This window comes from Cryptomeria japonica, chromosome 5 (genome assembly GCF_030272615.1).
Source record: "Cryptomeria japonica chromosome 5, Sugi_1.0, whole genome shotgun sequence".
In the NCBI taxonomy this organism is placed as follows: Eukaryota; Viridiplantae; Streptophyta; class Pinopsida; order Cupressales; family Cupressaceae; genus Cryptomeria; species Cryptomeria japonica.
This window is the reverse complement of record NC_081409.1, coordinates 668,196,076-668,218,935: the sequence shown is the minus strand read 5'-3', so window position 1 is coordinate 668,218,935 and position 22,860 is coordinate 668,196,076. Positions and strand designations below refer to the sequence as shown.

General features: G+C 43.3%; 1 protein-coding gene across 4 annotated transcripts in view; it reads right to left on the bottom strand.

Moving 5' to 3' along the window:
- The window catches only part of LOC131054877 (uncharacterized), a 253,597-nt gene extending 231,060 nt beyond the window's left edge, over nt 1-22,537 (bottom strand). For 3 of the 4 annotated variants that reach the window (XM_057989511.2, XM_057989512.2, XM_057989513.2), the window contains exons 1-2: nt 21,689-22,338; nt 21,271-21,454 (exon numbers count right to left, since the gene is read on the bottom strand). In XM_057989511.2, the coding sequence (XP_057845494.2) occupies nt 21,271-21,454; nt 21,689-22,015 (511 nt within the window). In that variant the 5' untranslated portion in view covers nt 22,016-22,338. Of the gene's footprint in view, nt 1-21,270; nt 21,455-21,688; nt 22,339-22,387 lie in introns of those variants that run through there. The other variant, XM_057989514.2, reaches the window with a different exon arrangement.
- Nucleotides 22,538-22,860: the final 323 nt, after the last annotated feature.

The following is a 22,860-nucleotide window of genomic DNA, read 5'->3' as shown; positions in this document are numbered from 1 at the left end:
TATCATAAAGATCATTACAATGAGTGGCATGAAAATATCATAAAGATGATTAGTATTACAATGAGTAGCATGATATCAAAATAAGTATGAAATGTCAAAATGTAGTGAAGGGAGGCCCCTAATCATCCCCAAACTCCTCATCACTCGAAACACTATACTCTCATAGTCAAGATCCCCCAAAATGACACCAACCAGCCCTGCATCTAAAGTCATAGCATCCTCTTCAATCTTTGATGGCTCCTTTGGCTCTACATCCCATCATATTGCTAGGCTCTCTTTGTACACAAGTGTCTTGTGGTCAGTGAGATGAAAAGCACTATGTACAACCACAAGCTTCTTTTCTCTCCTCGAGGTAATTTTGTTCCTCTTAAAAGAGTGGACAAAGCTATAGGTTGACCAATTCATCTCAATAGCTGAAGAACTAGAAACTTGAGATAGTAAACGAATGGCTAGAGTGGAAGTCAAAAAAATTTGTCCATGACAAATCCACCACAAAAGTGGGTCTTCCTATACCATAGTCGCTATATCCATCTTAGCCACATCTAAATAACCATAAGAGTGGTAAATTTGGTCCACTTAGTGTGAATCGTGTCGGCATTATTAGGATCATACATCTTATCAATGCACCTAAAAAACCTTGCCTTGACCTCGTCAACTAAATTGGTGTAAATCTACCAAGCCTAGCCTTGTACCACTTAGGAATCAATGCATAGGCAGCCATATGAAAGGGAGAGTTGAGCTTGTCCCATCTGCGGTAAATGATTAGCCCAATGTGGTCATTGTATAATGGTAAAGTGGGGTCCTTCATGTTGTCGGGTAATTAATCATTAAGGTAAATTGTGTTAGCATCAGCAGTTAACCCATCGGTTGTCGGCAATTGGCACCGGGTAACTGACCAGACTCCTTTATATTGTATTTGTTTCCAATCTTTGGACATTCTATTGTAGTCGAACATATTGCTATCATTGTATGTACTGGCTTATTATGAATCAATAGAACACTTGTGAGTTCCATATATTCTATTTACTTCTGTCATTTATGCAATGTCTTAACCTGACACCCTACGGGGAAAACATTTGGTGTCGTTGCCTAGACATACTCGGGAAAGGAAGGAGCGGATGGCGTACGGACACGATGGGCCTAACCGTCGGTGAGATTAACCCAGAGGCCGACGACGCACAGACAAAACTCTACGACAAAGAGGACACTACAACGACGGAATTCTCAATCCTGCTTCAGGTGGCCATCAAGACCTATGTCCAAAGAGAGGCCACGGAAGCTAAAGTCCCAACAAGTGTCGTGTGGACCACACTGGAAGTTAGCCCTGCAGTGAATCGGTTGATGAACCACCTCCCCCGGTTGCTTGCACAGGCATCACTGGCACAGTGAACCCGCCTGGAGGAGATTGGCCGTGAGGAGCGATGCCAACAGGTCCTCCGATAGTAGGAAGAAAACAATCGTCATTGGGAAGCAAAGCGTGATGGCAAGAGGCGAAGGGGAAATTGAACCCTGAACTTCTGGGAGGAATAAAGCAATACTGTACTAATCCCGACACAATGTTGACATAAATTGTGGTCGAAAGGGAAAATAATAAAAGTTTTTTTGTGTACACGGTGTGTGCTTGCTATGTACGGAAGTAATTTATGCCCAATATACTAAATAAGGACAAAAATAAAAAGATACAAAGTGACGAATGGGAAGTGGCACAAAGAGCGTTGAATCTTAGACAATAGATAGAACGAAGGCGTAGGCTAAGGCAGCTTGCCGACGGATGACCGGCCAAGGGGTTGCTTGAAGGGAACCCAAGAGGTGTCACGGAGGTTGTGGAGGCAGAGATAGATGGAGAGAATTATGCTCTCTACACGGTCGTAGGGTTGCTCGAAGGGAACCTAGAAGGAGTCACCGAGGGTGCCGAAGGAGAGCTCTACAGTTCACCAGAATACCACCATAGGGTAAGAAGTCGAGAAGAGTTGGTGGAACAAACAAGGCAAAGTCTAAACCTGATCGACGCTATCAGAGACTTACTAAAGAACTTGTCCATTTCAGAGGACAACTGGAGGGAGACGACTGAAGGCGACAGTATGGCCAAAGGTGTCGAGGGAGCACAAGGGTACCATACGGGAGGCAATTTGTTTGGTTCGGGGTCAACAACCTTCTCCGGAGGACCCACGAGTGGAGGGTCAGGTGCAGGAGGCGAAGGCAGAGGATCACTGGGTACAAGCACACAAGGCACCGGAGGAGCGAGACCCAGCGGAGGGATGGTAAGTAAACAAAAATTGCCAAAGTTCACATGGGACGGCAAGGAAGACCCCGTACGGCACTGCCGTAAATGTGAAACTATTTGGTCCGCCAACGGAGTGACGGACCAAGATGACTGGGTAAAGCAGTTCCCAGCCACATTACACGGAGTTGCCATAGATTGGTACTCCAATGTTGACAAGCAAAAAGTGGCCACATGGGCCAATCTGCAGAAGGAATTCAAGGAGTTTCGGTTGCTCCGTGATGACAATGAAATCGTAGCCGAGATATACAGTACCAAACAAGGTACCAAGGAGACAGTACAAGCATACAGCTAGAGGCTTAAAGAATTGCTGGGTAAAATGGAAAGCCAACCAACAGATGGATTAAGAAACGATGGTTCGTTGAAGGGTTGAAATCCTCCCTACGGAAGAAGATGAAAATTGTACCCCCAACGTCATATGACGACGCCTATAATAGGGCGATGGACCTGGAGAGGGAACACAAAACGCCACAGATCCGAAGATGATGAAGAATCTGCCAGGGAAAGCAACAGCGGTGGCGAATCGACTAAAAAGGTGCACATGCTCCAAAAGGATATGGAGCGAATGTTGAAGGAATTCAAAGCCATGAAGGGGAGTACAAGTAAGACTGAAGAAAACGACATGTGGTGTACGGAGTGGAGTGATAGACACACCAAGGGGTCCTGCCCCAAGAAGGCTTTCTGTGACATTTGTCAGATTACCGGACATTTGACAAAGCAATGTGCCTACAATATGAAAACCAGGAGCCAACAAGTTCTCTTCACGCAAGAGCAGCCGGCCACCAGAACTTCGCAAACCGCCAACAATAATGCATCATCTGGCGGATGCCGGAACAACCGGCGAGGGGGGAAGACCAATAATAACAATAATAATAGGAGCCGGATCCAATATGATGCGAAGGGATGGCCAATGATCCAGTGCCGAGCCTGCAATCAATGGGGCCACTTTGCCAGGGAATGCACCTCAAAAGAAACTCCACAAAAACTATGCAAATGGTGTGGGCTTGGAGACCACGATGATGGAACTTTCCCAAAGTCTGGAGTGAACCTGCTCAACATTGACAGGACGAAGGAACGGGTATTGGCAATCACACGGTCGCAGGCAAAGAATGCCACATACCCGGACCCTCGCACGAAGAAGCAGCGGGCGCTGGAGGGGAAGGCTGAAGTGGCGAAGGAAATGTTGGCACAAGGGAACACTCAAGAAGCGGCAAGTACTTCCCGCTCTGAAGCTGAGGAAAATATCCTGAATCAAATGCTGCAGATTGAAGTACTTGTGAAGATGAAGGACGTCCTGGAAACGATGCCGCAATTACGTACGGTGCAAGTAACTCCACAGAGTCGGGTGACCCAAAATATGGATGTTCCTAGCGAAACACCAACAAACCCATTGATCCTGACACTATACAGTGGTCAGCACCCAGCGGTGGTAGAAATGGGAATACTTGGCACCATTTTGACTGACACCATTGTCAACGGCGGGTCGGGAGTGAATGTGCTTCTGGAAGAAACATGGAAGAAGCTTGGCAAGCCGACACTGTGGCCATCAACCTTCAACTTACTGGGAGCGGATCAACATGGTATCAAACCTCTTGGAATGCTCATGGTGCAACAAGTGACCATTGGGACACAATCATTTGTCCTCGACTTCATGGTGATTCCGCTCACGAAGAAAGGATACGACGCCATTCTTGGCAGAGGGTGGTTGGTGGCGGCCAGAGCAAATCACAACTGGAAGCGTAACACGCTGTCTATGGAGAAAGTCAGGCGAAAATTTATTATCGACCTGAAAACACAACTCGTGAGTGAAGAACTCGCGTCAAAATCGGAATCGGACGGCGAGGGGCGGAGTTGACGAAGGAAAGTACGGAAGGGAACCGGATGAGGAAGGTGTCCTAGGAATCCAAGGATGTTCGAAAGATGAGACCGATTCCCTTAATGGGCTCTTCCACTAAGAAATGGAAGACTACGAGCTGTTGCATGGGTGCAACATGTTGCAGGTTGACGAGGAGCAGGACGAAAATGAATTTCCACTAGCGTACGTTGAATACACGGAAGGGGATGCTCCTGTCAACGAGGCACCAGCACATAGGTTTGACATGACAAAACCAATCCAGTACGAAGAGTCTGTAAAACCTACAAACCTCGGCACGGAAGCAGAGTCAAGGAACATCCTGGTTGGCGACGACTAGAACCCAGTCCTGAAAGTCGCCACGTTTAAAATATTCATGGAATACGAGGATGTATTCACCTGGACGTACAAGGACCTCAAAGGGGTGCTGCCAAAACTGTGCGTACACCAAATTCCACTTGTACCTGGGGTCATACTTGTACGAAAGAGGCCATGCAGAATGAATAAAAACTATGTTGCGAGAGTGAATGATGAAATCGAGCATATGCTTGAAGCCGGGATTATTTTTAAAGTGCAGACCAATGAGTGGGTGTCGCCCATAGTGATATCCCTTAAAAAGGAGGCAAACCAGATCCGAATCTGCATGGATTTCAGATGCCTTAACGCGGTCACCATAAAGGACCCGTTTCCAATACCATTTACGGATAGCATCTTGGAGGAAGTGGTCGGTCATGAAATTTATTCATTTATGGATGGATTTTCTGGGTATAACCAGATATCCATTGCCGAAGAGGACAAATTAAAAACAACCTTCGTAGTGGAAGATGGTGTGTATGCATATAACCAAATGTCGTTCGGGTTATGCAACGCGCCACCGACATTCCAACGGATAATCTTCACATATTTGACAAGATGTCAGTAGGGAACTTCAATGCGTTCCTTGACGACTGGTCCATCTATAGTAACTAGGATGCACATCTAGCCGCACTTGGCGAATGCATGGGGAGATGCAGGCGAGCCCGCCTAGCACTCAATACCAAAAAATGCAGATTCATGGTGCCTCAAGGGAAGCTGTTAGGACACATAGTGTGTAAGGCTAGACTCAAGACTGACCCGGACAAGGTTCGGGTGATAGTGGAAATGGAGGCACCAGCAAATGTCACGGGAGTCAAATCCTTCCTAGGACACAGGGTATTATAGGTGGTTTATCAAAAATTTTGCTCAAGTATCCTACCCTCTGGACAAGCTGACGAGGAGAGGTGAACAGTACGCATGGGGGACGGCTCAGAAAGAAGCCTTCCAAGAACTGTAGTCACAGTTGGTAGGTGCGCAAATCCTGACATATCCGAATTGGGACAAAGAGTTCCATGTACACGTCGACGCATCAAATTTTGCCATAGGGGCCACACTGGCGCAAGTTGGCGATCACGAGCTAGATCACCCGGTATACTTCACAAGCAGACTCCTGTCAAACGCGGAAAAAAAATATAGTACGACAGAGAGGGAAGCCCTGGGGATGCTGTACTCCGTCCAAAAGTTTAGACATTACTTACTGGCCACGCCGTTCACATTCTATGTGGACCACCAGGCGTTAATGTACATGGTGAATAAGCCAATCATTCAGGGGCGAATCAGCCGATGGCTGCTGGTGCTGCAGGAGTTTACATTCAACATTATTGTACGACCTAGGAAAAGCCATGTGATAGCCGACCAACTATCTAGAATCAAGTCAGGGGAACCGGCGAAGACTTCCCGGACGCCCACTTATTCCGCATTGTCATTCTTCCTGCCTGGTACACAAGCATCAGGGAATATTTGTCGACATCACAATTCCCTAGAGAGATGCCACCAGGGGAGCGAAGGAAGCTCGTACTAAGGAGTAATACGTTTCAACTCATTAATAGCATTTTGTATAAAATAGGACCTGACCAGGTCCTACGGCGATGTGTCCTGGAGGAAGAAATTCAAGGTGTTTTACGGGAAGCACATGAAGGCCCGACAGGAGGGCACATGGGGCCCGACCCCACAGCCAGGAAAGTTCTATTGGCAGGGCTATGGTGGCCGACACTGCACAATGACGCCCGGGAGTGGGTGACGAGTTGTGACACGTGCCAACAGGCGGGGAGGCCACTGAAGAGAGATTTTATGCCCCTCAACGCGTCCAATGTCCAGGAACTGTTTGAACAATGGGGGCTGGATTTCATCGAACCTTTGAAGGCAAGTGGAGCCCGACGGTGCAGATACATCGTGGTGGCCACAGAATACTTGATCAAGTGGGTCGAGGCACGGACTCTGCTAGACAATTCGGCCGTCAATACGGAAAGGTTTATCTACGAGCAAATCATTACACGATACGGGATTCCAATCCAATTGACGAGTGACCAAGGAGGACATTTTGTCAACCACATAATCCGGTTGCTCACGATGGAGTTCAAGATTTTCCACTCCTTATCAAGCCCCTACTATCCTCGGGGAACGGGCAAGCCGAGGCGACAAACAAAATAATCGTCTCTGTGCTTTACAAGTCTTGCGGAGTGGAGAAGGAAGATTGGGAGGAACGCTTACCGTCGATACTGTGGGTGTACCGGATGACATATAAGGTCACCACAAGACAGACCCCCTTCCAGTTAATGTTCGGGCAGGAAGCGGTGGTGCCAGTGGAATTCATGGTGTCGAGTCTTCGGATCACCATTGACAACAGACTAGGCGACATGGAGAGTCTCTGAGAGCGGTTGTACACCTTGAACAAATTGGATGAGCGACGAATGATGGCTCAGTGGGCGACAGAGAGGGCATAGCAAAGGGGGAAAACGTGGCACAACAAACACCTACGAAGAATGCAGTTTACTCCCGGACAACTTGTGCTAAAGTTTAACAGACGCAATGAAATAAAGCCTGGCAAGTTCAAGGTAAAGTGGTTGGGTCCATTTAAGGTTCGCAAAGTCAGCGCAAACAGAGCCATTAAACTGTGGACGCTCGACGGCAAGGAAATACCCAATGCAGTCAACGGCTCGAAATTAAAGGTGTACCAAGAATGACGGGAACGCCCAGATAGTGAAAATCGAAAAATTTTGAAAAAAAAAAAAACATTTTTGATATTTCTTTTACAAGCAATGTTTTTAATTTTGGCAAATATTAAAATGGGACAGTCAGTGGAGACATGAAGGAAAATAAAGTGAGGCATACATTGGAAATGGCGAAAAAACAGTCTTAATTCCGTACGGACTGGGGCCAGTGAGAAGGAAATTTTCGTACAGAAATCATTGCCAGGTCGACAGAAGGCATTGCCAGGCCGACGGAATTACTAGTTTTAGTACAGAATTACTTGTTAGTAAGGAATTACTTGTTAGTACGGAACAATTCCGTACAGTTTTGTACGGACACAAGCACTAGGAAAGAGAAAAAAAGTCGTACAATTTCGTACGGTCATTGGTGTCAAAAGAAGGCAAAAGGGTCGTATGATGGCAAATTAGTCAATCCGCATGGAAAGAGAAAGGTCTGTACGGTTTTGAATTGACAGAGTACGATTTTGAATTGACAGATGTTTTGATTACCAAGTGCATATTTCGTACACCATTTCATCCAGCACTATACATGAGGAGCGGAATCGACCATAGTACGTGAGCATAATCAGGGAAAGAAGTCAAAACATCCTGCAACCGTACAAGAGCAAAATTTGCCATGTCGTACACACTAAGGCAGCCGTACAACCATACCGAAATTGGCAAAAAAGGCAATTAGGACACTGGGAACAGTTAGCATTTGAACCCAAGGAAACAAAATTTAGTCGATGGAGCAGGCAACTAGAAGGTTGAAGAAATTAGATTGGCGAAGGAGGCTACAGGAATCCCAGAGAGGACAACGCCGAAAGGATTCAATGGGTGACCGGCAGGATACGAGCCAAGGGAAGGCCGTGGTGCAGGATGCACGCACGCACAAAGTCATGCCAGACACTGTGACGTTTGAGGGACTAACGGGCAGTACGTGCAGCCAATGGTGGGAAACGGCCCTAACCCCAACCGACATTGAGGTCAAAGTAGCCCTTGCCAAAGCACGCGTCCATGATGCAATACAAATGCCCATCTTTTCAATTAAAGAATTTGAACCATGCTTGCGCACTATGATCAAAACCTATGATCCAAAGTTGCGTACGTCGTCATTTAAGTTTCAACATACAAATATCATAGTTTCTTTCAACCCAGATGATTTCGAGAGGGTTTTTGGCATCCCGGATAAAGGGAGAAAGATTGACAAAAATGCAACGAAGATGTCCCAAGAACGGAAAACGCAATTGTTAAAAGAAATGTGTCGAGATGACTTGACGACAGCCGACTGGGCAAGGATTATAGCACGGCAAGGCAGAGGGTTAAAGAAAATATTCCTGCAACCTGGCGTCTGGCAGTGCTTGCTCGATTTGATGTAGAGTCGATTAACTGGTGCAAGTAGGGCGTCGGATGCAACAGTACCTATGATTGCACTGATGCAGAGCTTGAAGAAAGGTACGGTATATGATTGGGCGATTTTGTTATTGGATAGAGCCCACGATTTCCTGATGCTGAAGCACAAAGTTTTTTACATGTCGTACCATGCCATCGGGTTGTTTTTGGACTCCGTATGAGTACAGGTACCAACCAATCTAAGAGGGTGACGACCACGAGACTGCATTGATTCCTTATAGCCAGCTATTTTCTATTGGACAGAGTTGGACGCACTCACGACTGGTGGAGAGGGTCAGACCAGCAGAAAGAGAAGAAGGCAGGTCCCGGTGGTAGTGTCGGCCAGTGACACCGATCCAGGACAGGCAGAGAGTAGTGCAAACGAGAGTGTGGAGTCCGAGGAGACATCGAGGTGTTCCAGAGGGGACACTACTTTCCGACTCTCGGAGCTGGCCGAAGTAGAGGTGGAGACAGTGACCCCTGGTACGGAAGAGGGCGGCTATGCAGTGTCTTTTGGCCAAGTACCACGTGGAACCCGCGGGCTGCCAGCAGGGGGTGTGGCACAACCTACAGGAGAGGGGGTTCGGGCAGGGCAGTTGTTATTCACACCAGCATTCCTGCACATGGACGAGGAATTGACACCACTTTCCTCGTCTGGGGTGACGACAGGATTCCTTCTTGGGGTGGCCATTCCAGCATTCGGGCAGATGCATCCTTGTCCTATAATGCAGACACCTGCAGTGACCACCACTCCTTGTATTCCAGTGCGCTCACCTGTCACGGAACAGGAAATAGGGACGGAAGGCATGGGGCAGGCAAAGGACAGTGGGGAAGCAATGGAGGACACAGACACATGGTTGGACCGGTATGTCGCCCCACCCATAGTTCTGGTAGGGCCACCACCTGCTACACCTCGCCATCCTACACAAGCTGAGGTAGTTGATTTGGGGGAGCATCCTACGCAGGTAGAGGTAGTCGAGTTGGTGGAGCATCCTACAGAGCTGGTTTTGCCCACTAGTGGCAAGGAGGAGATACCTTCACAGATGGGCCTTCAGGACGGAGGTGTAGGGAGGCACCAACCTACTGCCGTAGCACAATTTTTTGTTGATATGGAGGGGGCAGTTCAGCGGTTGGTAGCCTCCACAGTTAAGGAATCCATTGTTCAGCCAGCCTTGGAGAGCCTACGTGAGTTTGCTACTACAGGGGTAGGAGAGGCATTCCAGAGGTGCTTTGAGGCACAGGGATGGCCGACCATACCTACCTGAGATGAGAGCACAGTGGCAATGTCAGGAGGTGGCCGGAGAGAGTCGAGTGCAAACTTTGGTGAGACAAATTGAGCAGGCTGTGCGGGATGGCTATTACCGACTCCGAGAGGCTCAAATCCAGGCAGATAGAGCTGCAGAGCTGGCCACTCGCATCCCGTCATTGGAGATGGAGTTGGCCCAACAGCAAGCCCGAGTCAGTCGTGCGGAGGAGGTTCTGGACACGGTGAAGAGAGAATTGAGCTCTGTGAGAGTAGCACTGGCGGTTGAGTCAGAGATGAGGACCACAGCAGAGACCTACGTTACCAGCCTTGCGGCAGAGTTGGAGGTGAAGCAAAAGGAGCTCATGGAGGCTGTATTCAGGGTGAAGCGGTCACAAGAGCACCAATTAGTGGCTAAGCTGGACCTTGCTTATCGAACTGATCAGGTGATGTGGTTGTGGGCGTAGTTGGCTTCAACATCAGCGGCCCCTTCTTCAAGGACGCCCTCTTGCCCTCCCCAGTGATTTGTTGTTTTGGGTTTCAGTTTTGCTTGTACATCATTCCCATTCTAGTTGTTTGTCGTCCCAATGTGGTCATTGTATAATGGTAAAGTGCGGACCTTCACTCGCACAATAGCCCTCATCTTGTCAAGCATAGAATCGATGCACTCATACACCTCTCCAAGCGTAGGTGCATCCCCATCCCCATATTTGATGACCTAGAAAACTAGAGCAATGATCGAGACTATGTGTTTTGTATCACTCCAAAACACATCACTCTTCACTATCTCCTTCACCCTCCTCCCCTACTATGTCTTGGCCTCAGCCGACCTATTCCAATTTGTTGTCATAACCATGAGTTGCAGTGCCTCTTGCAACTCAGTCATTCTCTCCAAGAGAATGAAATAGGATGCATATCTGGTCTCATCAAATTTCAAAAACTCCTTCGAGAAGCTCCTGAAGAGTGCATGTGAAGTGTGGTGGTTACAAATAAACATCTGCACATTTCTCACTTCACTAAGCACTCCTCTAATCGACAAAATCTTCCCCATGTTCCTAAGTGCATTGTTCATGGCATGCACACAACATGGAGTCCACCAAATATGTTTGTAGGTTGCCTCAATAAGTTTCCCTACAGCTCTGCACACATGTGCTGCATCTATCATACTTGGACTACATTTTGTGGCCCAACCTCCTCAATAGCCTCCCTTAGAAACTCAAACTAAAAATCAGCATCTTTGTGATGCTCTGTAAAATCAACTACCTTGAGAAAGTGTGTTCTTTGCACACGCAACAATGATGTTGATGAGTGGACGATGGCTAATGCTCATCCACCCATCCATGACTATGATGCATCCAGACTCCACCCAACATGCCTTTATCTTCTCCATCAAAACATTGATCTTGGAATAATTCTTATCCAAGATCAAAGTCCTCAATTTGCTCTCACTTGCTGGCACATATGTTGGTCCTCTCCTCGCCACCATCAATATCACCTCCTTATAATAAGGAGATCGAGCTACATGAAATGGGATACCATTGGAAAAGAAGAACTTTCCAATGGCATCATCTATCTTATCCTCCAGCTGCACATTGAACAAGTCAACTATGGGGTTACTTTGCAACTTGTGTTTCCCCTTACCTCTCGTGATTAGGCCATAGTATTGGAAGTGTACAAAGGTCCTATTGAAGTGTCTAAAGTCGCGGAACTACAACTTCATCCGGCCAATGCAGAATAGAAATGCTAAGAATCCTATCCTCTCTTGAGATAAGGAAATCCCTAATGTTGTTTCAATTGATCAATGGAGACGACCTCAAGGTTTCAATTGTCAGGTCTTGACTGCTGGATAGCTTAGTAGTTGATGGATTTTGCTGGAAACACAAAAGGGGACTTACGGTTAGATGGAATTGGTTTCGTATAGGTTCCCTAAAGTTTTACAGTCCTATCTCATCTGATTTGCTTCTAATTGACGTTATTTCAGCTTGACTGGCGGGCTTCTAATAAAAATGGAAAAAATGAGGGATAAGGATAAAGAATCAATAAGAACAGCTAAGTAATTTAACTAAGACAGCATATTTCAACACATAGACGGAAGTCTTAAAATAACTAGAAATTACTTTGCTAGCTAATTAGCACAACTAGGTAAAAACCAGTGCAATCATCTAAGGATTTCGAATTTTCAAGCTACTAGATACAAATGATGGACTCTTACACCCATTCATCTAAATCTAATAACCGAACTTAGCACAAAAGGGGGCTCAGACTAACCATGCAGAGGAAACAATAATCAACTATTTCCTAATGGTAGGAACCAAGATTTTCCATCAAATGCATGCATAAATAACTATCTGAAAGTAAATACAGTTGCAGAAATATGAAATAAATGGAGAAGAGGACCATGCACTCACAGTAAAATAGACACAGTTTTAACATCCATTAAATTTTGTATATATTTCGCCAGAGTTTTTGCAACAATCTTTCTTTTCTGCCTATAACAAAGAAGAAACTAACTCCTTTATATAGAGTTTCCAAAATGGATGAATGGCCAAGATTAAAATTAAACAAGTGGGCCAGATTCATCCTCTATCAAAACTGCCCATACCCATAAATAGGAGGCAAAATATCAACAACAATAAAAGGAGAAACAATAACCACCAAAAAAGTAATCAATAACTACCCAAAAAGCTGCTCCAAAAAGTGCACATGCACGGAGCTCAAGATTTACAACTGTTTTGGTAGTTAGGAATGAACTTTATGTCTGAAAAGTGCTTTTTAAGATTTAAAAAGAAACTTTTAGGAAAGCACTTTCTCCTTTCTTGTTGTGGACCCTTTTTCCAAAAATTCATCTTCGTTGTGCAAATATTCCTTCCAGATGTCCCGACCTGCTGCACGCTCTGCCCGAACGTACTCCTGAAATCTGATGCATAGTTGGAACAGCACCATGCTTGGAGGCATAGGAGGATGGCGTATTTTATATTGCATACCCTCCAGGTGGCGATCTACATGCTTCAACCCATCCTTCCAGTCGGACCGATGAGCCTCAAAACTTAATATGTCCGTATGAAGCCCACTGGCAAATTCTAGGTCCTCTGTGGAGTATGCGACCTTATCAATTCTCAACCTATCCTCCCAGCTTCGTTGCACTTGATTATTGGACAAACTATTCTTCCAGCCAAGGACCATTGATCTAAGGATCTTTGCACCAAGATCCCTCATGTTTTTCAAAATTTCCTCGCATTCCTCCTGCTCTTTATTAATGGTATCTTTGGTATCATTCTTCATGTTGGCAGTCCAGTATCACTCCTTGAAAGTGTTGATGTCATAGGGATCGAAGATGGCAGGCAATGTGGGAATCTGCATGTGGGTCCAGAAAAGAGCCCTTATGAGGGGAAGAATCGTACCAACCACCTCATGGACCTTGAAACACTCCCTCTTCACTTCAAACAATTTGACGTGAATGGTCTCTCTGTGGTGAACCATTTCCTTCACATCTTCAATGATCCTCTCTCCCTTTTCCTTAATGTCCTGAATCCATTCCCTGACGGCTTTGGCAGTATCACGTACTCCTTCAAACTTGGTTGTAGTCCTTTGTGACAATGCCAATGGGGGTACATGGGATTCAACGACATGTTGCAATGGTTTCAGCAGGTGATCAATGTACCCCTCAGCTTGCTCAGCATGAACTCGGTACATGTCTCTCTCAGTAGTCATTTCGTCGAGCTCTCTGAGCATATTCTGCACGCAATCCTTGAACTCTTCCCTTTCCTGCTCTTTGGTGGATCGCCCTATTGGGATGGTTGTAATACTATAATTGGCCAATGCAATCTGATCCATTGGCTTATCTGCAAGCGAGGTAGCGATATGAATGGTGCGGTTCCTCTACTCATCCTTAGTGATCCTAGAGTAGGTCTTGGGCTTTTTCTTACCTTTGGATTTTATCTCTCCTATGCAAGAGAAGATATCCTCCAGGTTGATAGGTGGCTTGACAGCTGCTTGCCGCTGTGCACAAGCAATTAACCAGTCTTGAGGGATGGTTTGTCTGGATGTTATTGCCAAATTTCCACTTTGTTCCCTGGAGGCCTCAACTGGCTCACTACCAACCTACAATTGATCTATCATAGAAGGAACAGATGCAGTATCCAATCCCGTACTCATGGTTGAGTTCTCCCCTACCTCGATGAATAACTGTCGAGTATCCCCTTGCGATGGTTGCTCTTCAGTTTTGTTGGGCTTCTGACTCTCATCCTCCTTTTGTTCTCCCTCAATGGTGGTGTCATCTTTACCGACGCTATTCAATCGCAATTCATGCCGACTTCCTTGTGTGAGCTCATGCTTACCAGCCTCTTGATTAGGTGCAATCTCTCCTTCCTTAACTTGATTTCCAGGTTCATCAGAGCCAACAACCCCTACCTTTGCATCTAGCTCACCTTGTACTTGAGGATTATTTGCTTAGAACACATCAACATCACTCTATGAATGCGGAGCAGGTATATAGTCAAGTTCAACTACATCATCGTCCGAACTAGGGTCTTTGGATGACGAACTAACTTTCGGCCTCCTGATAGGGATCTTTTCTTTTCTGGTTCTTTTTGATGTCTGAGTCCCTCTATTGGCTCTGGCTTTCTTTCTCTTCTTTCCAGGTTTCTCAACCTCTTCTTTTGGTGCACTTAAGGTTCCTTCATCCTCCGAAGATTGGGAATCGAGATTGCCCATTAGATTGTATGTAAATTGAAACCCTTCATGGGTCAGTTTCTCAATTTGCTGGGATAACCAGTGATCGGTATACCTTCTTGGAGCCTCCATGACCACCTCAAAATCAGTAATTGGATCCTGAGTCCAATCAATGCCTGGCAAGAGGTATTTAACCACCTCAAATTCTTGGACTTGCAAGCAATTACCATAATCTGTTACCTGATCTGGGACCCGACGATACTCATAAAGCCGCATTTGCTGGAGACTTAGCCTAGAATACTCACGTAGTCGGACCTCATAGTCATCGGAACAGTTGCTCCAATAATCCTCAATTGATGCCTTCGCACTGTAGTGCCTGCCATATGATCTCTTTGCCAAATTGTCATGATCGAAACACTTCCTAGGGAAATGTTCTTGTAGGCAGTAGGATGCTAATTCAGCAAATGACTCATTGGCTTGCACCGAATTTTTGAAATGCACATTAAGGGCACCCAAGATCATGGGGAAGGTGAATCCGGACTGCTTCTTATCTCTAAGTAGGCTACCTGCTGGGTGTGCCTGCCTTGCAACTTCCATAAGGACTATTTTGTCTATTGGATAGCATGGAAGTCGGAATGGTGCTCCCTCAAAGTTTGCTATCCTGAGGTAAGTGAACCTAGGGAATTGGATAAACCATGCACCGAACTTTTGTATCAAAATGGTAGCCTCCTCTGAAAGCCTTATGTGCAATCCTCCTTGCATCAATCTGACTAGGCGCATTGTAAAGGCATCATTGACACGCTCATACTGACCAATTGCGTAAGCAATGTTATTCTTTTCTCTTTGAGCTATGTCATAGTAATGTAGTTGAGGGTAGCATTCATACACCTTTACCTGATTCGGCCCATTCCTGATCTCACCTTTCTTGATTAACCCTGTTAGTGGCTGGTGTCGAGCAAACATGTAAATCAAGTAGGAAGTCATGGTGCAGTACTTCTTTTCTTCAAGCTCGACCAGCTGTGTATGGATATTATCGTTGATGATATGAGCCCAGTCGAACTTGGACTTCCCAGCAAAAACCTACTTAGTAAAGTAGAACATCCACTCCTCAAAAAGATTAGATTGAGGGAGTCCCATAACCCGGCTGAGTAAGGTGACCATATCACCATACTCGTTATGAAAATCACTTATGGGGGTCCTTTTACTAATCCTAATGCTTGGAGGCCTTCTTTCTCTATACCATTCTTCGTTTATCAATGTCTTGCATTTAGCAGGGTTCATGTCATAAGCGATCTGCGCCTCATCAATAGTTGTAGCAATAGGATTATCGGGAAATGGGATGTCAAATGCTTCCCCAATGGCCTCGGGTGTGAAATCAGCTAGCACCATCCCCTCTAGGACCACTAATCTAGTCTCTGGCTGATAATGTCTAGCAGCCTCAACTACTAGTTCATAATTTTGCATGGACGGAGGGAAACCTGCTTCCTGAGCAATACCACTCTCCATCATTCGCCTGGGCTTGCCATAGGCGTTTAGAGAGTATACCCTGTTCCTGAAATCCTGAATGTCTATGTGGCCCAAATCAGTGTCACCTATGTTCTCCCATATGCTCTAGACCTTCGACTCCCTAACTCCTCCCCTTTGGTATTGGTACTTCATTTTCTCGCTTCTGCGGGGAATGTCAGACTTGGAAACCCGAGACGTTCCTGTTGCACCAGGTGTCTTTGAGGATTCAATTGTCGATCTAGGCATCTATCTTGCACAACCGGACATGGATTACGAGATGAGATAAAGGAAGCGAACAAGTTAGGCAAAATAGAGGACGATGTTAGCGCATAAAACCAATGATCAAATTGAATTTGAAAAAGCATGACGCTTCAATAAAAGAGCTTGATTAATTGGAAATGAAATGGTAAGAAACGGGAAACTAAGTTGGTTCTATTTAAAATTTGCTACTTGGAGTGGGTTCCAAAAAGTGCCACTTCCGACCAATTACGACGATACGGGCAAATGCTCGATTTTGCAACTCAGGGCTCGGATGTTTTAAAGATTGCCAATTTTTCGCACTTGGAAAAGAGCTTTGCCTAAGTTCAGTATTTAAGATATTCAAAATTTCTCTAAGTTTGAATTTTATTTCAACGGTCAATTTTCCTAGCTGGTTTTGCTTTTGCGTGCTATGCTTGATAACTTTTAAAAAGAAAATTATGATCTACAAAATTTCACCATCTAATTACTTCTCCATCATTTGTTTAAACATTACAACCAAATTTGCATAAATTAATAATCTAAAGGAGAGAGTCGAATCTTACTTGGCGAATTGCCCAATGTAGAATGAACTTCGGAGACTTGGGTGGTTTTGCAAAGTGTAGCGCCTTTCTACTTTCCCTTTTTGCACGATATTGGACTGCAAGGTTTTGCAAGCTGCTGAGGTAAGATGCCGCCTCCCTATTTTCCCCTTACTTGCGATTTTTGCTCAAGAGGGTTTTTGAAAAAAATGTTTAAAGCTCCGCGATTTTGGATGTTGGGTGATTTTCGGGGCTGAGAAGACAAATGCAAACTCATAAAACGCCTTACTTACAACTCGCGCAATTCTCATTTGCCCAATTTTCAGGCTGGAGGCAATAAATGTAAATACCTTAAAGCTTTAAGGCCCTTTTAACAATTTCGCAATTCTCTATTTGGCGATTCTCGGGGTAGAAGACCTGTTTGCAAACTTTTCAAAAAAATAAAACGCCCTTCGACTTGTTGCGCGATGTTGGAGGATTGCCCAATTTCGGGTCAAAACCATAAAATGCAAACCTTAAGACACCTCCCGGTGCTTTTTATTTCGCGATTTCCACTCCTTTGCCCATTTTCGAGCCCAAAAGATGAAATGCAAACTTATAAAAATGACGCTTTTATTATTTTCAGGAAAAACGAACCTTTTGCAAGCATAAAGTTTAACATTTTTAAACTATGACCCGCAATTTTCACTTTCTTGCCCATTTTCAAGCTGGGAAGACTTTCTGAAAAGTGTTTTAAAGTTTGCCCTTTTCTTGTATCGCGTGATTTTCGGCTGGAAAGGACTTTATGAAAGTTTTTAAAAAAAAATCAACACCCTTTCAACTTGCATTTTCAGGTTAAAATGACTATTTGAAAACTCAATAAAGTGACGCCCCTTTGACTTGTATTGCGCGATTTTGAATTTGCTTGTTTTCGAGCTAAAACGACCTTTTGCAAACTCATAAAGTTACGCCCCCCTTTTCGACTTGTTGGCATTTTTAGGCCAAGAGGCAATTTTTTCGAAAAGTTTTTTAAAGTTAACGCCCAACTCCATTTTCGGGCTAAAAGGGGGGTTTGAAAATTATTTTAAGTTAAAATGTTTCCTTCATGTTTGAAATTCGGCCTAAAGAGGCCTTTTGAAAAGTTTATGAAGATTAAAACTCTTCACTATTTTCGCGATTTTCGGCCTGGGGAGGTATTTTGAAAAGTTTTACGTTAAAGCCAAATTCGGCCTAAAAGGCCATTTTGCAAACCCATGGACAACTGACATTCTTGCCTATTTAGCCGACTTTCAGACTCATGCGAAAATTAGTCTCCCCTGGATTGATTTTGGATATTTAAATTTGCGCGACTCTCTGCAAATCCACCCCTTGGCCTTGCAACTTAAATTAACAGGTGCCGCAAAACTTAATGGTTGCATAGTTCATGATTCAATCCCCTCATCCTAGAGGGGATCACTGCTAACATCTTATGAACTCTTCAGGACTGGGGGAAACGGGCGGGCTTACTCTCCTGCAGGATCATTGCTTCACTACTACCTGCTAGATCTCAAAATGGCGGATAAAAATCAAAATCCTACACCGGGCGAGACGAAAACTAGAAAAGAAACAAAGGGCGACCCTGTCGGCAACAGGGAGTGTGTGCAATGCACAACAGGTCCTAACATCACTCCTCTTGTCTGCCATGTATGACTAGAAGCAAGTAGTTGGCTCTATTGAGTCTGAACTTGTGCCCTACCAGGCAAAGTAGTAGGCATTACAACTATACTGTCATCAAGAGCACCCAAAAGCTTGTCGATCTCAATTCTATATCTGATATTTGCAAGATCTTCCAAAAAAGGACACGGGTCCACACGTTTTCCTTGAAGAATAAAGAAGTGTGCATTAACTCTAGTAATGTTGCCAGACCATGTAACACCACAAATGTTGCATTGTCACTTCCTTGTGCCACCACTTGTCCCCGATTTGCTTGGTATTTTTTATGCAAACTGTTTGAGAGGAGACTTAGGATCAAAAGGACCCTTAGCATGCTATGCCATTAATTTGGAAGGGCACTCTATATTAGCCAATGCACTTGCCATGGAACTAGATTGGTCTCTTGGATCAGCCCCACAGTCACTTCCATCAACCTCAGGTTCATATTCTAATTCATTTCCACTATGAGAATGAATTTCTATCTCATCCTCACTCATGTCATGGGAGTTCACTGTGACACTGCATTTCACAAAATCAAAATCAAAATAAATTCAATAAGCACCTAGTTTCAATCTAGTTTAACAAATTTCAAATTTAAAAACAAAATTTAAAATTTGATTTTGAATTTTGAGGGCCAAATGAAGAATGATTCCAATGTTACATTGAAATGAATGTTTTAATATGCATTTGAATCATTGAAATGAATGTTACATAACATTTGAATCATTCTTCATTTTGTCCTCAAAATTCAACATCAAATCTGATTTTGAAAATGAAACAAAGAAAAAACAACAAAAAAATTGAAAATCAAAAAAAAAAAAAAAAATCCTACCTTGTGCTTGAAAAATCTCTCCAAGTTGTTGTAGAATCCTCTTCTTCTTCTTGGTCCTTGTCACTCCTCTTGCACTTGCACTCACTCAACCTATCTCTTTTCACTCCTTCAATCACTCTTTTGCACTCACTCAACCTATCTCTTTTCACTCCTTCAATCACTCTTTTCTCTCCTCTTCACCTAGCTGTTGAAAAAATCAAAAAAACAAATGGGATAAAAAAGAGAGGATTTGAGGGGGATTTCAAAGGCATAGAGGGCATGGATGCAACCCACATCAAATTAGGGTTGACTCTAACCCAAAAAAGCTTAAAAAACCAATTTTTTTTTAAAATGCACTTAATGCACGTCTGGGGATGAGAGACTTCCAGATGTCCCCGAGACACTCGAGGGATGCCTGCACATCTCACCGTCTTCAAGTGTCCCAACAGCGACGGCAGGACGGCAAGGGATGCCCTATCCCCACATCCCAAAGACATCCCTATCCTGGAAATGCGAGGCTCGAGGGGGGAAATACGTCCCGTGTTTCACTATCCAAATGTGAATTTTGAATGCACCAATATACTCTAAAGCACACTAGGAAACCAACTTAATAAAAAGTAAAACTGATACTTTCCAAAAAGGTAGCAGTCTTCCCCAAAAATTGCACAAAGCATCCAAAATGTTGAAACTGCTCCTAGAAAGAACCAATAGACTCATCTTGATCCCTTAAACACAATGCCACTATCTGAAATCCATTCTAAAAAGTGTGGCACTCTCAAACAAAAAGTTGGAACTTCCAAAGATGTTGGAAAGGTTATAAAAAGGGAACTTTACACTAAATGCAAAAAGACTCGAGTGAAAAAAAAAGTCGTATATATATTGTTTGTTTTTTTTGCATACTTAGAACCCATTCTATGTATATAATATCCATTAAATGGACACCTGTGTGTCGCAGCAAAGATGGATATTCTTTTAGTCCCTAACAACTGTAGCATTTTGTGAAGATTGCTGGTTTCGGTTGTATATATATATATATAGACACACACACAACTGTTAAACAGGTAATGTGCCATCTTCCAAGTATGCAGAAAAAACTTATCCTAATGGTAGTCTTCAACTCTATAAAACCACATGAAGAGAATAGAGATAATAGAGGTTCAACAACAAAGTTGCTATAGTTCTTATGGATCTGATAAACAACACAATTAAACTGATCTGTATTTCAACCAAGGACTATATTTATCTAGACAACAAAAGAAAAGAAAACAACTACATAAAAAAATAACTAGATAGAATCTTCATCTCCCCTCAGTGAGTTTATGAAAACACACAAATAAATGTAAAGTGTCAATAATGTCACATTTTTTGAACCCTGGCCCATATTAACAGATATTCTCATAACACAATTTGTTAAGAACACCCACTCAAAAGACAAAACGAAAGGCTGGAATAAAAACAAATTTGGGAACATTTTCTAACAATTGAAGGAAGCCACTGTAAAAACTAGCACATGTTCAACAAACGACAAGGGAAAGAAACCAAAGTATTATGTCAAAAATGACTTGCTAGACCAACCAAAACTGTAATTCTTCGTTACATGCATAGAAAAGAACAGAGCAAAACTGAAATTCCTCTCTATTGCATATACTCTGAAAGAAGGTTGCAGTGCATAGCTGTAATTATGCTCTATTATATGTACTTTAGAAGAAGGCTACGGTGGAAAACCTGTAACCATTCTTCACCGCATAAATTTTAAAAGAAGCCTGTGCTGGCTTATATTTGCCACAACTCAAACTTACTACACTGAATCACCATCACTCTGCAGATACTAATCTAAGTCACGCTAAGCAACTCGTTATTAAAATAGTGTAGTCATCTCTCTGCAAATAATTTAGATAGTGTGTTTTATAAATTTATAAACTGAATACTTTCGGCCTTGACAGGTGTGAATATTGTTTAATGGTTAGCTTCTTGCATTCCTAGTTTGTGTTATGTTTCAACATTTTCTGCATTTACAAACCTTGATGAAGCAAAAGCACGGGGCTTCTTATCCGTCTGTGCGCATCGGTCCAGATAAAATCTTGAAATGCCATAACCTTGTCATTTTGATCTTGCGATGCCAACACAGGAGTAACTGGCTGAGCTGCACTAACATCCTCCTTTAGCTGGTCGGGACTCTGGACCTCTAGAGACAAATATTCTACCTGATGAAGGATCATCCACAATTTCTTTTTTTAAATAAAATCACTTAGAATATAGAGATCCATCCACAGCTTTGCTTTGTTGAAATTCTCAAGCAGATGATTACGGTTAAACTTCATGTCCATTTAAATATTAATCTTCTAAGATGAACAATAGGAACTATTATCATCAATCTCAACTCTATTTTTATCTCCAACTCTAAATTTCATCTAATCTAAAAATATTCTCGTCACTACCTCTCCGTCGCTAGACTCCTGTGAAATAATATTACAATATGGATCGACTATCTCTCGCCGAAAAACTGTAGAAATCTGCACCGGCGGAGGTTCTGAATATACGTCGTTAGATTTTTTCAAGAATCTCAGCTCTTCCTCGACGTCAAAGTCTTCGTATTTTATGTCAGAAACACATTTCCTAGTTTTTTTCTTCTTGCTGATTGGGGACGCGTCGGCTGCTTCATCTAGCAAAAGCCCCGGAGAAGCAGATCTCTCGTACATCGAATCACAGTCCAAGAGAGGTGAAAGTGCGTTGTAAAGATATAAAGTATTTTCTTCCATTGCCATTGCTGAGATTGCTGCTGCGGATGAAAATATTTTCGTCTGTCAGTGTCTCTAGGGTTTCATAATAGTTTCTGCTGCTTGATTTTTTCAACTGGTAGGTATTCTTAGGTTTCAAAACAGTTTATGATGCTTAATTTCTTCGATCTGGAAGAAGTTTAGGGTTCCAAAGGCATTTTTGAACTAAATGCTGCTTAATTAGATTTACTCTCAGGGTTTCTAAACTTGAAAAAGAATTTTGAGCTTTCTGATGCTGATTCTTTTAATCTTGAGGTATTTTGGAGTTTCAAGAACATTTTTAAAAGGCGAGTACACTGGCCATTTATACTGCTTACTGTTTTACGCTGTTTGTGGTCTTTAAAAAAACAACTTGCGTACCTGCAGAAAACCAGTTGAAAACATATTAAATGCTTCAGATATATTTGATGGACTCCCAAAATATATCCATGTCATGTCATACGGGCACCCTAGTGTTCTTTTAAGGTAAAAAGACGAACGCAACATAGATTCTCGATGACGGAGACACCGAGCATCATGGTATGGAATCATAATAGTTCCTTTAATTAGATTGTATGAGTACGAGTATGTTTTTTCCATAAAAGATTAGCCTATATAAGAAAATTGTGAAGAAGAACATATTTAAATTGAAAATATTAAATTTTTATAATTAAAAGATTTACTTCATCAGAATTATTCATTATCTAAATTTTGTCTCATTATGCTTTGTGTGATTTGAATTGATGAATTAATCAAGAAACAAATCTTCATTCTTATTAGTTGAATTATATCACTTTGATTTTCATCAATTATTTATTTAAAAAACATATTTTTAAATACTAAAAAATATTATT